The sequence below is a fragment of the Acomys minous genome, assembly GCF_964271855.1.
Source record: "Acomys minous genome assembly, chromosome: 5".
NCBI classification, from domain to species: Eukaryota; Metazoa; Chordata; class Mammalia; order Rodentia; family Muridae; genus Acomys; species Acomys minous.
In genome coordinates this window covers 78,103,987-78,123,980 of record NC_140494.1, presented here as the reverse complement: position 1 = coordinate 78,123,980, position 19,994 = coordinate 78,103,987, and the positions used below count along the sequence as shown (strand labels likewise).

The 19,994-nt window shown below is 44.7% G+C and overlaps 1 protein-coding gene across 1 annotated transcript in view; it reads left to right on the top strand.

Moving 5' to 3' along the window:
* HEPHL1 (hephaestin like 1) overlaps positions 1-19,994 on the top strand; it is a 69,934-nt gene that overhangs the window by 21,167 nt on the left and 28,773 nt on the right. Inside the window, exons 3-10 of the mRNA XM_084782593.1 lie at positions 7,560-7,772; positions 8,330-8,509; positions 10,840-11,094; positions 13,231-13,399; positions 15,178-15,317; positions 15,440-15,571; positions 16,602-16,813; positions 18,944-19,094. Of these exons, the coding sequence (XP_084638719.1) occupies positions 7,560-7,772; positions 8,330-8,509; positions 10,840-11,094; positions 13,231-13,399; positions 15,178-15,317; positions 15,440-15,571; positions 16,602-16,813; positions 18,944-19,094 (1,452 nt within the window). The remainder of the gene's footprint in view (positions 1-7,559; positions 7,773-8,329; positions 8,510-10,839; positions 11,095-13,230; positions 13,400-15,177; positions 15,318-15,439; positions 15,572-16,601; positions 16,814-18,943; positions 19,095-19,994) is intronic.

Sequence of the window (19,994 nt, the reverse complement as noted above, 5' to 3'; positions counted from 1 at the left end):
CTACAAAGCAAATAACTGACACAGAGAGACTAAAACGTACTTTAAAGCTGCCAGCACTTCGCTGGGCAGAGTCTGAAATGATTCTAATCTACTCGTAAACTAAACAAACTACTCTAAACCTTATAACATACATATATTCCAAACACTTGCCACTATGACCCATGGGCCAGTCCGCGTCCAGTTCCCACCGCCCTCCTCCAATCCAAAAACAAAACAAAACAAACAAAACCAAAAACAACCATCAAACTTTTCTCCTCCCTTCCAGGAAGTCCCGCCTTCCACTTCCTCTCCTTCTGCCCAGCTGATTGGCTAAATAGCACTTTATTGATGGTTGATACATTCACTTAGCATTCCTCCACAGGCGGGGTCTCATGTAGCTGAGGCTGACCTTGGCCTCCTGGTCTTGCTGCCTCCATTCTCGAGTGCTGGGGTTACAAGTGTGCAACCTCACACCCGGTTTATGGAGGCTGAGGACGAACTCAAAGCTTCACACAGGCTGGAGGAGAGCTCTAGCAACCGAGCTATTTCTCTCTCTTCTTTCTGTTGCCAGTGAGCAGGCTACTGAGCCCACCACACGCCCTGAAGCTGACTGGCTTTCCGCCAAGCCCTTCAGTGTCTCAGAAACACTGGCTGCAGGCCGCTGCAGGCTGCAGTCTCAGGCAGGGGTTGTGGGGTGACAATCCTAGTGCTGCCCTGTCTGCGCTGCTGTTTCTGGGGCTTCCTTTGAGAGCATTTCCTGTCTTCCTTCTTGGCTGTCAAGAGTTCCTTGATGGCTTGTTAATTTAAACAGTAAAGCAGTTTTGTGCTAGACTTTTGAGATACAAAGGGTTTTTTTCAGCTGTCAGAAGTATATATTTTTGTAACTGTGTTAGTTTTTCATCATGATAACAAATCCCTAAGATGAGCCAACTCTTTTTTTTTAATTGAAAAATAAAATCATTCATATTACATTTCAATTGCTATCCCATCCCGTGCATCCTCCCATTCCTCCCTCCCTTCTGCTTTCATTCCTTTCCCCTTCCCTATGACTGTGACTGATGGGGACCTCCTTCCCTTGAATATGATGCTAAAGTATCAAGTTTCTTCTTGGTAGGCTGTGGTCCTTCCTCCAAGTGCCATCGGGCCTCCCCATCAAGGGGACATGGCCAAATAAGAGGCACCAGAGTTCGTGTGAAAGAGCCAACTCTTAAAAAAATGAAAGCAAAGTTTTATTTCAGTTCGCACTTTAGGAGGTTCAGTCATGACTTGTTGGGCCCATAGGGAGGCTGCACATCCCGGTGTGGATCTTGTGGCCCTAGTAAAATCACTTCCTTCCTGGGTGAGAGGGAGAAAGGGACAAGAGAAAAGAACTGGGACCACTGTCCCCTCCAGTGGCCTGAAGACCTTCCTTTACTCTCTACCTCTTAGCTCCACCAGAGAGAACATCACCTTTCCTCAGGAGAACAGGCCTTTGACATTAGGGGGCCTTTCAGGTCTACCATGAAATGGTACCACCACTTTTAGGTACCTCAATTAATCCAGTTAAGATAATTTCTCATAGGCCTGTTGTCTTAGTTAGGGTGTCATTGCTGTGAAGAGACACCATGGCCATGGCAACTCTCATAAAGGAAAACATTTAGTTGGGGCTGGTTTACAGTTTCGGAGGTTTAGTCTGTTATTGTCAAAGGCAGAAAGCATGGCAGCGTGCAGACAGGCATGGTGCTGGAGAAGGAGCCGGGAGCTCAGTTTCTTTATCCAAAGGCAGCAGAAGGAGGCTGTGTGCCACACTGGGCATAGCTTGAACACAGGAGAGCTCAAAGCCTGTCCCCACAGTAACACACTTTCTCTAACAAGGCCACACCTCCTAATAGTGCCACTCCTTGTGGGTCAAGCATTCAAAATCATGGATCTATGGGGACCACACTTATTCAAGCCACCACAGGTGTTCATAAGCATGTCTCTAAGTTCTATCAAGTTGACAATGAACACTGGCTACCACATATACCATACTACATGACCAGGATCATAGCTCAGTTGACAGAGGTCTTGCCTAGCATACACAAAACACTGTTTAATTTTTAGCACCTCATAAAAATGGTATACACCTGTAATCCTAGAGGCAAGAGGACCAGGAGTTCAAGGCCATCCTTAGAAACGTAGTGAATCTAAGGCTAACCTAGTCTACATACATGTGCATTATATACATGTGTGCATGTGCAGTAAAATATATGTGTATTTATATCACAAACCTTCAGAGCATCTATGAAGATCATGAGGCTTGCTTCAGAATAATAGACTTGTTTGAACTCAATTCAAAGGATTGCTAGAGCTGATGGCATCATCTATAGGTCTCTTCTTGAGGAAGCCATCTCTGGGCTGTCCTATATATATGGCTCCTACGTTAAGCCCATTGGCTTACTCCATAGCACTTGCCAAGCTGGTACAGTAAAAGAAACCATTTGTTTTGACTTGATATTTGTACTTGCCTCTACCTTACAACATAGGTTTCCTGGGGTCAGAGACCAATCTGGGTTGTGGGGCACACTGTCCCCAGATCCTAATGTAGAACTAGGCAGGCATTCTCCCAATACTTCCAGTTCCTCCCACACACTGCTCAGCATCAATATTTTATAAATAAGAAAACAAGATCCACAGATGAAAGGGCATGGACCAAGTTGTTACAGCTAGTGACAGCCGAGTTGTGTTTGGTGCAGATTGCCTGTCACCTGTTCTGTCCTGTCACTGTACACTGGTCTCTGGTCTTACCCTTCTTGTGTACAAATGCAGCAGGCCTTGGCCCTTAACCAAGTGGAGGCCTTTGTTAAAATGCCGTGCAATGGCCAAGCCAGGCCAGGCCCCCACTCCATGTGATTACAGGCCCCTGATTGGCTTTTTTTTTCTTTTTTTAGATAGAGTGTTGCTCTGTGGCCCAGGCCAGCCTTGAACTTGTGATCCTCCTGCCTCAGCATCCCAAGTGTGGGGGATATAGGCACACACAATTCCACTACCAGGCTCAGCTCACCACTGCTCACAACTGCACACAGTTGATTCACGGGTGTCCGATTCAGTATCCAGTAGATCCAAGAGACTGCTGTGGTCCTGGGAAGGGGACATGTACGAATCCCATACTACTCCCAAACACCAGTGAGCTGAGGCGGAAGAGCTCACTTGAGGGTCTCAACATGTGCTGCAGATCTATGTTTGTCTTTTCACAGCACTACACTTCCTTGGTTATTGAGGCTTTTTTTTTTAAATAGTAAAATTTAAAATTGAGTCATATTATGGCCCCTTCAGCTTTATTCTTCTTTTAAAGTTTTTGATTACTGTATATCCTTTTCATTTAAGCAAGGCAGTGGGGATAAGTTCATATGGCGAGTTCATAAATGTATTGACCTTAATGAAAGAGAAATCACCATCTTCCCTTTAAAAAGAATTACCCAAAAGTTAAGACATGCAAGCAGCCTAGATTCCCACCAACAGATAGATAAGGAACATGTGAGATTAAATAATGGGATCTTCTTCAGCTGTAAAGAAAAAAAAAAAACTAAACCACAACATTTGCAGAAAATCATATGCAAAGGAACATCATCATGTTAAGCAAAATGAGCCAGATTCTAAAAGGTAAATATTACATTTCCCCCCTAACATGTGGATCCTAAGCACAAAAATTGTCAACAATTTAAATACAGATATTTAAAATATTGAACATCCCGTGACCAAGTGAGATTTATCGTGTGTGTGTGTGTGTGTGTGTGTGTGTGTGTGTGTGTGTGTGTGTGTACAAGGGTATAGGTTGTAAACTTAGGAAGGGAAATATGAGAAGTAAGAAGAGATCTCAATGGTGAAAGGAGAGAGAAAAAGAGGGTGATGGAATCCGGGTGACATGAAGGCAGAAGGGCTGTACTGGAAGGAGGAAGAGACAAGTTAGGGTCAGAGGACAGGGGACAGGGGACAGGGGACAGGGGACAGGGGACAGGGGAGGAAGTAGAGGAAGAATAATAAGGAAAAGGCATGTATGCAAATGCTACAATGCAGCCCATTGCATTGCATGCTAATTTAAAACTCAATAAATACATAAATAAAAAGATCCATATAAAATGAAAAGTCATGACTTGGTGTCTTGATGACACCAAGAAATGAGCAGGAGTTTGGAGCCTCATCAGCTCCCGACAGCACCTTCAGTTTTGTGTCCACAGGCTGAGTTTCTCTTGTTAAACCCAAACCATCTTGTTTGTTGACAGTGCTGTGAGGAAAGCAGTTTCCTTGGTTTCTTTTGGATGGTTTGTTGGCAGAGAATAAAACTACGGTTGACGTTATATATTGGTCTCGAGTTTTCCTGCCTGGGTGCACTTGTTTATCAGTAGACAGTAGGCTCCCTGTAATTTAGAAAATGTATCGTTATCATGAGTAAGGATGACTTAACCTTTATTTTACTTATTAAACGGGCAAAAGTTCAGGTATGATTTAACAACAGTAGTGGCAAGAGTGGACGTTTTTGTCTTGTTCTCAGATTCTGAAAGAAAGCAGTTGGCTTGCTTTCACCTAAACTCGATGCTAACTGTGGGTTTCTTAGGGGCCTTTTGTTGAGTCAGGAGTTTTCTATTCCTAGATGGCCGAGAGTGTTTCATGTGAGTCCTGGATGCCATTGGATGTGTTTCTGCTACTTTTGAGGTGGCTTGGTATTTGCCCTTGAATCTATTTATATGTTGCATTAATTGCTTTGCAGCTTTGACATCATAAAGGTAAAAATTATTTGGTCATAAAATACTAATTATCTTAAGTGTCTAAATACTGATCAGGTTGATGTGCTAATACTTTACTAGCAATTTTTGTGTCTGCACACATTTAGAATATTTTGTTTTCTTGTGATGTTTTCATGACATTTAATATGGACAGCTTTAAAAACCCAGCCTTCAAAGTCATCACCCTGGCAAGGCTCACACCCACACACTCTTATTCTTTCTCTGAGTACCTGTCTGGGAGCTATTTTTCCCATGCTTAAATCTGGGCTAAGCAAACAAGCAAACTTCTTTTAATAGATTCCAAATCTGCCTAATTAAAAACAAAACCATGCTATCTGATGGGTGAGGACAAGGTGCCACGGAGTAGAAGTACAAGATGCTGCTGGGTGTGAAAGGGTATGCCAGGTGGATGGCACTGTGGTGAGGGGCACAGTCATGCAGGGTGGCTGTGCTGGGCACGGGAAGGTGGGCCCAGCATTGTGTTTTGAGGGGTTCTCACTATGCATGGCAGGTAGAGATGAAAGGAGTAGAAATGCTCCCTGAACAAGAAAGGCAGGGAGATAGTGGGGAGATAACAAGTCACTGCAGGAAGCGCCTCAGACGGAGCCAACACTGCCCAGTGCTGCCCTGGCAAGGCAGGGTTCTTTATTTTTTAATTTTTAAAATATTTTATTAATTTATTCATATTACATCTCAATTGTTATTCCATCTCTTGTATCCTCCCATTCCTCCCTCCCTCCTGCTTTCTCCCTACTCCCCTCCCTTATGTCTGTGACTGAAGAGGACCTCCTCCCCCTGTATATGCTCATAGGATATCAAGTCTCTTTTTGGTAGCCTGCTATCCTTCCTTTGAGTGTCACCATTCAGAGGGGGAGAACATCCTGTTGGGACTTTAGGTGAGAGAATCATGGGAGAATGGGGAAATAAGAGGATCCAGAAGGTCCTAGAAACCTGTAAGAAGAACATTCTGACAGGTGGATCTGGGTCCAGGGCTCCTGCTCGAACTATGGCACCAGCCAAGGCAGAGTTCTTTAAAATGACTCTGGGAATTAGTCGGTAGAGAATAGATTTCTGGATTATTCATTACTTTATTTTTTTTAGAGTAAAATTAAGTCCCTTGTCATGTTAAAAATAATAAATCACAGTGGTTTACTCTGAGGTCATATAGCTGTGTCTAAATATCCTTATCTCCTATTGAAAGACAACACAGAACTCACTTGAAAAAGAACCACTTCTGTATCTGTTCTTCAAAACACCAAAGATGTTTACATTGCTGAATAATGTATATATGGTGGCTTGTTACATTATTTTCTCTTAGAACCTCTCACTAGCAATTGTTAAGCTTCCTTTCACACACCTACTATACCCCAAGTCTATATCTAACTGTATAACTGAAATATGACCTTATTCTCGGCAGGATCTGATTAATCAAGTTTATTTCTTGCTTTGTCATGGAAAATTTCTCTGACTTTATCAACAGATATTTCTGGCTTTTATCTTTAAGTTGTATGTAGCACATAGTTATTAAAGTTGGTATGGAAAAGAAATGTAGTTGGATGAATAAGTGTAAAAGAGGCCCGTAGACTTTTTTTTCTCAATAATTGTGATAAAACGTCAGACATAAATTAATTTAACTCTGACTCACCCATGTGGGAAAAGTGTGTGCTTATGAAATAGACGTTAGTATGTATTAAGCTGGGTTGTGCTGAAGAACCCGACACTGTCTGTCTGAGGTTGTAGCTCAGTGGTAGAGCACTTGTCCAGCATGTTTGAGGTCCTGGGTTCAGTCCCCAAGGCCACTGTCCTTGGCATAAGTAAGTTTAACTAGTGTTTTCTTCTCACATCCTTCTCCGAGCATCAAATTACATTTTTATGGTAAAATTTGTTAGGAAAATTCAAATAGTGTCTCCTTGGGGCTGCCATCTTATTTGACTAACAATGTGAACCCCACTCATTAGCATGTGGTCTACATCCGGTTCATGTTGACGAATGAACAACGAAACCTGTGAGTGATGTGGTAGATCCCTGTCCGTCTCCCCCGCTGTCCCTGAGAGTCCTCTTTACTTTTCAGCTATAGGAAAAGCCTTTTCAGGGAAAGACCTGAACTTCCTGGCCCTTCAGGGCTCCACTATGAGGCTGATTCATCATTATCATCTGATGATGATACTGTGCTCAGATCAGTCACGTGCCTTCTACGTATACTGTCACACTATTTCATGCAACGGACTTTCCTTTCCTGAAAAACTCCACGCCGAGATCTTAGTGATGAAATGCAGCCCAGGGCAGCTCTATATACGTCACCTACCATATGCGGTTGACTGCATAAGTCTCTGCTTATGTATTCTGATCCAAAAATCACATTCTTCACACTACTGTCCCACGGGATGACAATATCTCAAGAGAAAGCCTTCTCATCTCTTGTGATACCCACATGGAGGATGAATCTGTAATGGGCAAACCAAGTGGTGCTCATAATCCATCCCCCCCGACCCCCCGCCTGTCCCCTGCCTGTCTCCATCTCACGGCAATGGTGGTGAGGAGAACCGAAGCCCTTCAGACTGGTACAGCGGGCTCAGCAGCATCTCTATTAGGAAGACTGCGTTTCTTGGATACACACTCTGTATGCCAGCTCCTGAGTTCACCTGTCTTTGTGGGTAGAGCTCAGCATTCCAGCTCTACTGGTGAAAACCAGGGCACCAGGAGCTCAGCGGGCATCTCCTCAAGTTCCACAGCAAAGATGCTTAAACTCACTTATGTTTGACTTCAAAGCTCTCCTCTCTCCATATAGCATGAAATCTGTGGGTTTAATGTCACCTTTCATTTTCTTTTGGATAAAAGGAGCCTTATACCCAGATGGGACATCTGGAAGGAACAAGGATGATGACATGGTCCCCCCTGGCAAAAACTACACCTATGTCTGGCCGGTGAGAGAAGAGTATGCGCCCGCTCCAGCAGATGCCAACTGCCTGACCTGGGTGTACCACTCACACATTGACGCCCCTAAGGATATCTGCTCTGGCCTAATTGGACCCCTGTTGGTGTGTAAGGAAGGTAGGCAGTCCCCCTGCCCTCAAAGGCTTCTTCCCAGCCAATGGGTGTGCTGAGTGTGTAAGATTGAGGTCTCGCCTCATAGCTTTTCTTACTTCAAATAAGGTGTGATTCTTCCACTAATTCTTCTTTAGGCAGCATGGAAGGTCGTGCTGACAGACACCAGAGCAGACAATTTCCTCTTTACAAACCCCAGCGGAGCTCTGAAACCCGTATATGTGGTTTAATAAAAACAGTAAAACTGCCCATAGGAAAGCCAACAGTATAGTCAAGTGACCAGCGATGCCGTCAGTTTGCTCTTTTCCATGTCATGTGTGTCTGTACTATCTGTAGTTGCTTCTCAGGGAGTAGCCAGTGCTGTGTCCTCGCTGCTCAGCACTGCTGCCTTGTGGCACTTCTACAGTTCTGTCATTCGCACCAGAGCTGGCTTCTGCTTGCATGTTGTAGGATTCGGGTTATCCCTGTCAAGCTTACTGAACACTGTTGGCAGGTGAGAGTCCACACTTGGGCTTAGGTGACCTCTAACTGCCTTTTCTTCGCTCGCCTGATGTTCTGGAAAGGTGTTCTGAACAGATTCTCAGGGGCCAGGACTGATGTGGACCGAGAGTTTGTTATCATGTTCACGCTTGTGGATGAGAACCAGAGCTGGTACCTGGATGAAAACATCAAGCATTTCTGCACCGACCCCAACTCCGTCGACAAAAGCGATGCCGTTTTCCAGAGGAGCAACAAGATGCACGGTGAGTGTGTGCCATGGTCCCTAACAGAGCTTTCTGCGTGACTAGATACTTCAGGGAAGCAAGACACATGGAAAACCTGGACCTGATTCTTCAAGATGTGTATTTTTTGGATAACAATGGTTTGGTGTAAGACACAATACACCTTGAATCCTAGCAATCTGAAAAAGAGCAAGGCCATATATATATACATAAGCTACATTGAGTAGGATGGACAAAACAGTAGTATAGAAAACAGAGGAGAAATATAATCAGGAAGGAACTGGTAAGTTCCAGTGTCCAGTTCCTTCCCCCATTATAAAGCATAGACAGCCAGATTATAATGTGTAGACTGCCAGAGGGGAGAATAAAATCTCACCACATAGCATATCCAGTAATTAACTTGCTAGTGGTTGCCAAATTTTCAGAACTATGCAGTGCATGGAGTTTTAACACATGCTTGTGAATTTGTCGTTTCCTGGCCATTCTTCTGTTTTTGGTTGTGAGCCTAGCCTTTTAACGGCTGAGCCATCTCTTCAGCCCTCCTGGGTATCCTTTAAACCATCAGGATTTAGTGCGCACCAGACCTTGTGTTTACTCAAGTGTAGCAATCATAAAAGAAAGAGAAAGCTGCAGCGTGTGGTGCCTGCATTTTGCAGATGAAGAGTCTGAGGTCAAGACCATGAGTGGAAAACTCGGGCCAGTGGATAAACTGTACCAGGGAACTGCCTGAGAGAGAGAGAGAGAGAGAGAGAGAGAGAGAGAGAGAGAGAGAGAGAGAGAGAGAGAGAGAGAGAGAGAGAGAGAGAGAGCCTGAGCAAGGAAGCCCACAGTGAATGCACCTCCCCTGGGCTGTCTTTGCTTCTGGCACACAAGCAGGCAGCGCCATCAGTGAGCGCACACAGTCTATCTTGTATCAGGCACCTTCCACCTTCTCTGTGGTGATGTTTCATCCATCTGGATATAGCACTGCTTGTCAAGCGTTTTTCATAGGGAAGGAAGGAAGGAAGGAAGGAAGGAAGGAGACGAGAAGGACAGGAAGCAAAGAACACAAGGAGGGGGAACCACTGAGCAGGACCTGAGTGCAGGTCACTTGCTGGCCTGAGTTTTCTGTCTGCTCTTCAGAACAGGATGAAACCCCAAACCCTGGGCCAGCCACAAAGATTGTGTTTTCAACACGCAGCTGCCCTCCTACTATTTGGGAGTCATTCTTTCGTAGTGAAATGGTCCCCCAAAAGAAAGGAATTGGGAAGCAAAAGCAACATTTAGAATAAAAAGCAGCCTGCTTGCAAAAGTTGGGGTTTGCATGCAATCAATGCCAGCAAAGGAGACATGCCAATTATGGAAGAAATAACTTGAAAAAATCCTGATCTACAAAAGGTATTAAACCAGTACAAGATGTATTGATCAATTAATTTAAATTTATGAAAAATATGACTTAGAAAAATGGTGCTGTCTAAGTCATTATATCAGGAAAAATAGCTTTTTTTTTTGTTTAAATGTGTATTTATTTTACCTGCCTGTGTGTCTGTGCCTGTTGCCTGAGGAGACCAGAAAGAGGCATTGGATTCCTTGGAACTAGAGTGACACACAATTGTGGCTCCTGGGAATCAAAGCAAGTCTTCTACAAGAACAGCAAGTGCTCCTAAATGCTTGACCATTCCTATAGCCCCCCCAAGTAATATTTTGATTTATCTTTGAAATGTTCATACATGTATACAGTGTACCTTGGTCGTATCCACCCTACTCCCTGCTCCAAGGATCTCCATCCCAACCTCGTATCTTTCTTTTAAAATGTGTTTATTTATTTTTAACCTACTGACCCCAATCAGTGCTGCCAATATGTGCATGAGCACACCATGGCTGCCCACTGGGCCCTGGGCAACCTACCGATGCCATACTCCCGAATAAAAGTGACCTTTCCTCCCTTGGGCAGCATCTACTGCTGGTTGCACACCAGACACTCCTGAATGCCCACCCTTATCTACACTGGGATTTTAAGTGGCTTAATCTTGTACAAGCAACCACAGCGGCTGTGAGTTCATGAGTGCACTGCCACGCCACATCTAGAAGGTAGCTTTTCATGGCACCTCTCTCATCCTGCCGCTCATTAGTTTTTTTCTTCCCCCCTCCATCACAGTGTTTCCAGAGCCTTTTCAGGGGGATGCTTAATGTCCCTTTTAGGACTGAGCACTCAGAGTTACTTATTCTCAGTGCTTTGAATAGTGAGACTTTTTTCAGATTGGGGACTGCTGCAGGAAAGCACTATAGCAATGACCCGTACTGACTGCCCAGCGTCGGTCCTGCTCGCGTCTGCAGGGGAGTGTCCTCCACTGGTGTGTTTGTGTTTGCAGCCCTCAATGGATTTCTCTTCGGAAACTTCCCGGAGCCTGAGATGTGTGTTGGCGAATCTGTGTCCTGGCACCTGTTTGGGATGGGGAACGAGATAGACATCCATTCCATCTATTTTTATGGGAACACCTTCATCACCAGAGGGCACCGGGCAGACGTCGTCAACCTGTTTCCAGCCACCTTCCTCACAACAGAAATGATAGTGGAGAATCCTGGGAAATGGATGATAACCTGCCAAGTTAGCGACCATCTGCAAGGTAAAATGGAGGCTGGTGTGGACAGGCTCAGGGTGGGGCGGCTCTACATGGTCACTGGCTCTCTTAAGTCGACTCCCATATGTAGTATTGCATTTACTTAACTATATAGCACCCTCTATAGATGTTTATTATAATGTTCTTAAGATTAACCTGAAACCTTCAGGGAATTTAGAAACTAGTAGTTAGACATTTACAAAGTACACCAAGTGTGTGGCATAAATTCCCCGTGGTGTGCTGCTTTCTATTGCAGAGCAGTCTACATGGCACCCGAAGAGTGAACTCCTAAGAGGAGCCTAGATGTATGGGGAGGAACTAGACGGAGGAAGGGAGGAAAGGCCACAGGAACTGAAAAGCCCATATCCTCTCCCAGTGACTGGAAATAGAACAATTCACAGTTGACACTGGAAAAGCCCTTGCTGAGAACAGGAGTCAATTCCCCACCCAGGTTTTGAACTTCCCTTTGGTCAGCATTAAGTACCTGTGTCCGTTCAGCTCAGCTCTGTTAGAGCATTCTTTATATTGAGACAGAAGTCCGTTGGCATTTATTATTCTGTTCTCAGGAGAAGTAGATCTTAAAAAGAAAAAAAAAGTTGGCTTATGTGCCTGTTGGATGGCTTTGTCTTGGTTTCTCGGCACAACCCCAAATGAATTTTCACTTGACATAAGACAGAGAGTGAGGGGAGAGACTAGGAAGGCAGACGGGCCCTGCAGGAAGGGATTTCAATGGCCAGGGTGTCTGCAGGCAGCTGTGATAGCCACACCCCCGGGCAACTGGAGCTTGTACTGTGGTCAATGCAGTGGCCTGGGATGATGGATATAAACATGAGGAAGGTACCCTGTGTGTCCCAGATGAGGAGCAGCAGCATTCATATTGCAGAAAGAGGTCCATTCTTAGATGGTAAAAACAGGAAGAGGGGGGAAAAAGATGCCAATGACATAGACCCAGAAGAATAATGTCTGGTTAAATGTGGATGCTACTACTGCACACAGATGCTCATAGGTAGAGCCCTGCCACTCAGGGGATGTTGGTAACCCTTCTGCGGCTAGTTCTGGTGTCAGTCAGCTGGGCTGTTCCAACTAAGCTCAGCCCAGTTAGTGCATTCCCGACACCAGCATAGAAAGACCAAATAGACAAGACAGGTTGCTATTCTTCTCCTAAAAATTCTTTTTAGATTTATTTATTTTATTTTTGCATATATGAGTGTTCGCCCACGTGCATGTCTATGTAGCGTATGTGTGTCTAGTCCCCACGGAGGTCAGAAGGGGTGATCATATCCTCTAGAATGAGATTGTAGTTGGTTGTGAACTGCCTGCCGTGTGGTTGCTGGGAGTTGAAGCTGACTCTTCTGCATGAGTAGCCCAGTGTTCTTAACCACTGAGCTGTCTCTCCAACCCCTGTAATTTGATTTTTAAAGCCAGACATCCCATCTAGAGAGCTCTCTGTGCTTTCTGAATTGAAGCTGGTCATTTCCACTTCCCTACAGCTCACTTCCCCCTGCTCATGGATATTTCTCAGCAGTGTTTCCGTGCTGGAGCACAGAGTCACTTTATCAATGCTGGAGCCTCCAATAACCCTTCTGCTCGCTCTCCCGTTTGCTATGTTAATGTACAGATATGTTTTCTTAAGCTCCTGGATTTGGAACTTGCAGAGCAGAATTGGATTTTTTCTTTTAAAGCTTCAGATACACACTGCTTAATTCCCTGTCAACACTGTCACTCATCCACCCACAAGTGTGAGCATGTCCACCCTCCACCTGCCTGACAACCCTGGGAACTATGACTCTTAGACTGTATCAGTCCTATCAATAAACAATGGTGTTACATACTACAATTAAGATAGAAGTTTCCATTTATTTACTTGATGGTGTTATTTCTTTTCTGAACAACCCATTTCTGCCCCGCCCCCATTTTCTATTGGGGATTTACTTCTTTTCTTTATGTCTAAAATGATTAACTTAATTTTTAAAAATACTTATTGCATTTAAATATATAACACCCCCATTTGTCCTTTCTTGCTAACTTTGTTTATTGCCCAATTTTCTGTATAAAAATATCAAATGCCGATGAAGTCAGGCCTGTCCATTTCTCCTGGGCGTTTTATCCATGCCTTGGCTTGTGTGTTTCCTCCCTCTACAGCAGGCATGCTGGGACAGTATAACGTGGGCAACTGCAGGGGAAACGTTCCTCACACCAAGATGCAGGGTCAGCAGAGGCGCTACTTCATAGCAGCTGAGAAAGTCCTTTGGGACTATGGTCCCCAAGGCTATGATAAGTTCACCGGATTTCCCCTGAACGCGTCTGGCAGGTAAGAACTCTGCTGGTGTTTCTGAGTCCCTCTCCAGAGCACTGTGCAGCAGGCTTTCCCCTGCGGTCCTACTGTGCCTCTGATGGCAGACATCTTGATATCATAGCTGCTAGAGTTCTAATGGTGCACACGACTGAGAACTGGGAGAGCAGCCGCTTGTGATGGTTGGCTAGATCAAAACTCCAGAAACATCCACTCATTCAGCCATTCACTCTTTCAGTTAATTTATTAATTCACTCACTCACTGGTTCATTTACTCACTGATTAATTAATTAATTCATTCATTCACTCACTCACTCATTCACTTACTCATAGACTCATTCGCTCACTGGTTCACTCAACCATTCATTGTCCATTCATTCACTTACTCACTCACTCACTCATTCATTCACTCACTCATTCATTCACTCACTCATTCATTCACTCACTCATTCATTCACTCACTCATTTATTCACTCACTCATTCATTCATTCACTCACTCACTCATTCACTCATTCATTTACTCGCTCATTCATTCACTCACTCATTCACTCATTCACTCATTCATTTACTCACTCATTCATTCATTCACTCACTCACTCATTCATTCACTCACTCATTCATTCATTCATTCACTCACTCACTCACTCACTCATTCATTTACTCACAGACTCATTCACTCACTGGTTCACTCAACCATTCATTGTCCACTCATTTACTCAGCACTCATTTTTCACTCATTAATTCACTCATTAATTGCCTCGTAACAGAAATCTCTGCCTTCCCAGTCTTGAGTCTCTGGTCTTCTTCAGCACATAGTATTTTTCTTTCTTTCTTTTCTTTTCTTTTCTTTTTTGGTTTTGCAAGAAAGGGTTTCTCTGTGTAGCCTTGGCTGTCCTGGACTCCCTTTGTAGACCAGGCTGGCCTTAAACTCACAGAGATCCACCTGCCTCTGCCTCCCGAGTGCTGGGGTTAAAGGCGTGCGCCACCACACCCAGCCACATCGTATTTTTCAAGTTGACATAAAAAATAATTTTATTTTATGTGTGTAGGCATTTTGCCTCTATGTATGTCTGTGGAGGCCAGAAAATCGTGTCAGATCCCCTGGAACTGGAGTTACAGACAGCTGTGAGCCACCATGGGGGTGGTGAGAACCAAACCTGAGTCCTCGAAAACCTAAGATTGGCAGGACTCTTAGCCCATTTTCAAGTTGATTTTTTTAAAAAAAGTGGCTGTGATTTAGAGTTATGGGTAGTGACAGCTGTGAATACATTAAGAGCATAGAAGGCTAATGTGAGTCAGAAGCAATATTCTTGTACTTCGGCATTTCAGGCATATAGTTTCTAGACAATTCTCCACAGGTTCAGCTGTTTGACTAGACGTCATGCCCCGATCTCTGTTTCTTAGTCATGTCAGGTGTGAAAGTGTTTGCTATATACAAAGCCTATTCCTTGGCATCAGTGAGAGATACAGGGATTTTTGCTCTACAGAAAAACCAGTTAGGTCTTTACTGCTTTCTAGGACACTGTTCTGGAACCCCATTGATGGTAAATGAGGAATTTTCCTGTGACTTCTTTGGTTGTGGGGCCTCTGGGAAATGAGGTGCAAAGGTGAACAGAGAAATGGGCTTGAGAGCCAACTCCTAGGCTGCTGGTGATGCTGAGGTGTTGTGCTGAAACCTATGCAGGCTCTGCTGGGGAGGTGGGTGGTGACTGGGCTGAGGGCAGCGGGCGTTCCTAGATGCATGCGTCTGGGAGATGCCTCTGGATATGTCTCACATTCCCACGTCTTTCCACAGTGACTCCGCGGTGTACTTCACACAAGGTGATAACAGGATAGGAGGAAAATATTGGAAAGCTCGGTACATGGAGTATGTTGATGCCACTTTCAGTAAAAGAAAGATGCCTTCTGAGACAGAAGCCCATCTCGGAATCCTTGGTACGTGCGTCCTGATGTTTTGAAGCGGGTGTGCTCGCTGGGGAGCAGACATCTCTGCAGAGCGACTCTTCTGCTCTGATCCACTTCTCCATCTCTTCTCATCTTCTTCTCTTGCTTCCCAGGTCCAGTCATCAAGGCAGAGGTCGGTGACATCCTGCTAGTGACCTTCGCCAACAAAGCTGACAAGGTCTACAGCATTTTGCCCCATGGTGTGTTCTATGACAAGGCATCTGATGCAGCTCCAAATGTGGATGGTAAGTCTCAGCCCCGCTCATTAAGGAAATGGGATGAGTGAGGACAGGGTTGAGAAAGAGACAGAGGTGCCAGGGTGATGGCTAGGCGGGCACAGTGCTTCCTGTGCAGGCATGAAGACCTGAGGCTGGATTCCTCAGTGCCCATGCAAAAGCTGGGAACAATATGGAGCATGTTTATAACCCCAGCATTAGTGTGTGTGTGTGTGTGTGTGTGTGTGTGTGTGTGCATGTGTGTGTGTATTTGCATATATGTATATGCTTGTATGTATGCACATGTGTGTGTAGGTATGTGTACATGCATATGCATGTGTGTGTGTGTGCTTGTGTGCATCCATACATGTGCATGTATGTGTATATGAGTTCGTACATGTGCATCCATGCATGTGTGCATATGTGCATGCATGTGTGTGTATGTGTGTGTGTAGGGATTTGTGAAAAGAAGATCCCGGAGGCTCCCTGGGTGGCCAGTATAGAAATCAGTGTATTACATGTTCAATGAGGGACCCTGTCTCAAAAAATAAAGTGAAGGGTGATAGAGGAAGATATCCAAAGTTGACCTCTGACCTCTTAGTGAGTGCACCCACATGTGTGTCCCCCTATATGAACAACTGTATCCACCATACACACAAGAAGAAGAAAAGTTTGGTTCAAATCCCTAGTCCCTTCTTTTCCCAGTTCTAAGTGAATTTTTATGATATAATTCACACAAAAGACATTCAATGGGATCTCACAGACTCGTGTTTGTGTGAATGGAACGAAACTATTCTCTTTATATTGGCTAAACATGGTATGAATACAAAATAGCATACAAACCGCAATGAAAGAAACACTTCGATTTCAGTTTCTATTTCATACAATAGCATTTGAGGTCCAGGGCATCTCAGCGTAGAATTCATAAGAACAAAACAAAACAAAACAAAAAACAACCTTCCTTTTGTAAAATACATCATTAGAGAGGGCTACCCAGGGCTGGAAACCCAGCCTGGCAAGTCTAATGCTCTGTGTGAAACTGTCTCATTTATATCCTTAGGATTTCTGAAACCGGGGGCTCATGTCAAGCCAGGTGAAACTTTCACCTACAGGTGGACAGTGCCCGAAAGCGTCAGCCCGACCGAGGAGGATCCCCCCTGCCTGACCTATCTTTACTTCTCAGCAGTCCAGCCAATCAAGGACACCAGCGCTGGGCTTGTGGGCCCTTTGTTGGTCTGTAAAAAGGGCACCCTCAATGCTGATGGGTCACAGGTGAGCCGTCAGTGTCACCACATGCTTCCCAGGGTTTTTTTTGGGGGGGGGGCAGCAGTGTGTCTGAAGATGAAGCAGCAATGGCCACCAACAAAGCAGTGTTTTTTTTCCCCCCTGCAACTTATTTCTATGTTTGTGAGGGCTTGTTTAACTTTTGAAAACTTAAGATCCTGACCCAGGGTCTTCGCATGTCTGCTTGTGGTTTAGTTGGTATTTGGTCGGCTTCCCTGTCTGTATGTCACCTTGATTCTGGAATCTTCACAGATCCATATGGGTATGTGATTGGGGTCTTTCTTGCTGAGGGAGGTTTCTCCGACTTGGGCATATCTGTGAACATTTCCAGCACGCTTTATCCAAGTGCTCCAGACCAGGCCAATACGAATCTCCCGGTAATTCCCGCCTTGGCCATAGCGGAGGGCTGCTCTACGTCACTAGAAATCAATCATGGTGCCTGAGAGGAACGGAGGCATGTAGATAGCTGCTTGTAAGCCCCAACACTGAGAATTGGGGGTTGCCCTGATGGATAGGACGAAGAATAGGATTTCAAGCAGCATCCACACAATTGCATCATCCACACAATTTGAACTCATTTATGAAAAAAGGAAAATCTGCTAACTTTTTTTTTTTTTTTTTTTTTTTTTTTTTTTGGTTTTTTGAGACAGGGTCTGTCTGTGTAGCCTTGGCTGTCCTGGACTCACTTTGTAGACCAGCCTGGCCTCAAGTTCACAGTGATCCGCCTGCCTCTGCCTCTCAAGTGTTGGGATTAAAGGCACGCGCCACCACACCCAGCAATTCTGCTAACTTAACCACCGTTTCACCAATTACCTGCCAATGAGAACCACCTAGCCAATTCAATTAAACACTGCATATTGTAGTATCTGGCATTGTATAGATCTGTTGTGTGGACTCGAGACTGTCTATCAAGGCTTTAAGGACAGAAGACATCTTGGTCTATCTTGGATTCTCAGTTCTCTTTAGGAGTAAGCAAGCTTGGAAAGGTGTGCATGTACAAGGTGGTGAGCCTGTGCCTTATGCCTCAACAATAACAGAAGGCAGTGCAGTGTAGTTGTGGAGAAACTGAGGTTCAGAGACACTGAGTGAGACTCAAGGAACTATTCCTAGTAGGTTTGAAGGTCAACAGAATGCGGGACTTAGCTCCTAACTCTTCCCTCTCCCCAGTACACTAACCTGCTCCCCCACTGTCGTGCCAAATCCCAAGCCAAAGCGGCTAAGGACCAAAATCTACTGGTAAAATGGTTCTCGTTTTCAGTTTTTCTGCTGTATCTGCTTGATGACAACTTTGAGAGACGCAGTCATTTGGCCCCAGATAAAGTCATTGGTATAAAAGGTGCCAGTGCCGGGCGGTGGTGGCACATGCCTTTAATCCCAGCACTCGGGAGGCAGAGGCAGGTGAATCTCTGTGACTTCGAGGCCAACCTAGTGTACAAAGTGAGTCTAGGACAGCCAAGGCTACACAGAGAAACCCTGTCTCAAAAAACCAAAAAACCAAAAAAACAAAAACAAAAACAAAAAAAAAACCACCACCACCACCACCAACAACAACAAAAAAGTAAAGAAAATGAAAAAAAGGTGCCAGAGAGGGAGAGGCTTAGAGAAGGGTGTTTCTTTCTGGTTGGTTGTCACTCCCAGAGGTGAAGGAGTGTCATGCAGTATGGTCTCAAGTCAAGCGACACAAGGCTGATCTCTGACCATCTTTGTCCTCCACATAGCTGTTCAATTAAACCCCCAAGTTCCATGCTCTGTCTCATCCTTTCTTCCCTACCTCCCTTTCTATTTCCCTTCCCACACATCTTCTTTCTCTCCCAACATACAATGACAGAAATAAGTAGAACACAGGAAGAGCAGGTGGGTAGGGAGGAGGCCACTGAACCTACACTACGCTCTTGAGAGTGGCCATTGGATGGCATTACTAAGGATACCTACAAGGCGAGCAACAGAACAGAGAGTGGCTTGGACAGCAGACATGTCAGAGACAGGTGGACAACAAGGGACAGGCTACACTCAGCCTCCTGGTTTATGAGATGGCGGGTGTTGATGACACGCTTTGTGTGAGTTTTAGAACTAATTCAAGCTGTACATTTTATGTCTTTGCTTCTTTATTTTCTCTAGAAAGGAATAGACAAGGAATTTTACCTCCTGTTCACAGTCTTCGATGAGAATCTCAGCAGGTACCTTGATGAAAACATCCAGAAGTTTACTTGGCATCCCTTCAGTGTTGACAAGGACGACAAGGAGTTTGTGAAATCCAACCGGATGCACGGTATGAATGCCTGGGCTGCAGCTGGGAAAGGTGCTTCAGCCTGCCTAGCTTTGGGGTCTTTGGTATCGCCCCTGGTCAGGAGGTAAATCATGCCATGCCTTCGGATTCATGAACTCCAAGAGCTACTGTGAATCTAACCCTTCTAAACCATCGTGTCACCCTTAGACAAAGCAATATGAGTTTAAAGCAGCAACGAACACAGAGGATCCAAAGCATAGAAAATGGCTGATGAAGTTCCCAATCCAGTCTGATAGCAGGAGATAAAGGAGAATAGTCTCTCATACCCTACTGTATCTAATCAATTAGATTAGATTAACTCACCGAAGACTGGTGGTTCCCACTTCATCTTTATTTGGGAGAAATTAATTAATTTTTTTTCTGTTTCTCTTTATATCATAATGCAAGCCACTCAATGGCTGTCTGTGACTAGCATGGGAGTCTATTGGAGCCTATTGATCTATTAGGCCTAATGCAGCCATGCCATAAGCAAGAGGCCAGACAAGAGCAAGCAGCTGCCCAGCTGGGTAACATACCATAACATTTCAGTATGTGTGTGAGGCTGTGAAGCCTCCCATTATAGTTCCAAGCATAACATTTGTTTATTACCTTTTAAAACAATATAGGAGAATGTATAAACAGTCTTCCAAGTCCCTCACTAGCACAGGAAGTTCCCAAAGTCCAGGCTTACAATAACCCACAGCAAATGGGTCACGAACTCCCATGATCCCTGATGCGCAGGTCCAATGGAGCCCCGACTTGGGCCTGTGGAATGCAGGGAGCAATGTTGTCAGTGTCAGCTTTTAGGAGAGTTTTGCTTTAACTAAACTAGGTCTTATTTCCAATTTTGTTTTCATGGCAAGGAAGAGAGAAAACAGAAAAACTATGGATAAAGGGCTTCAT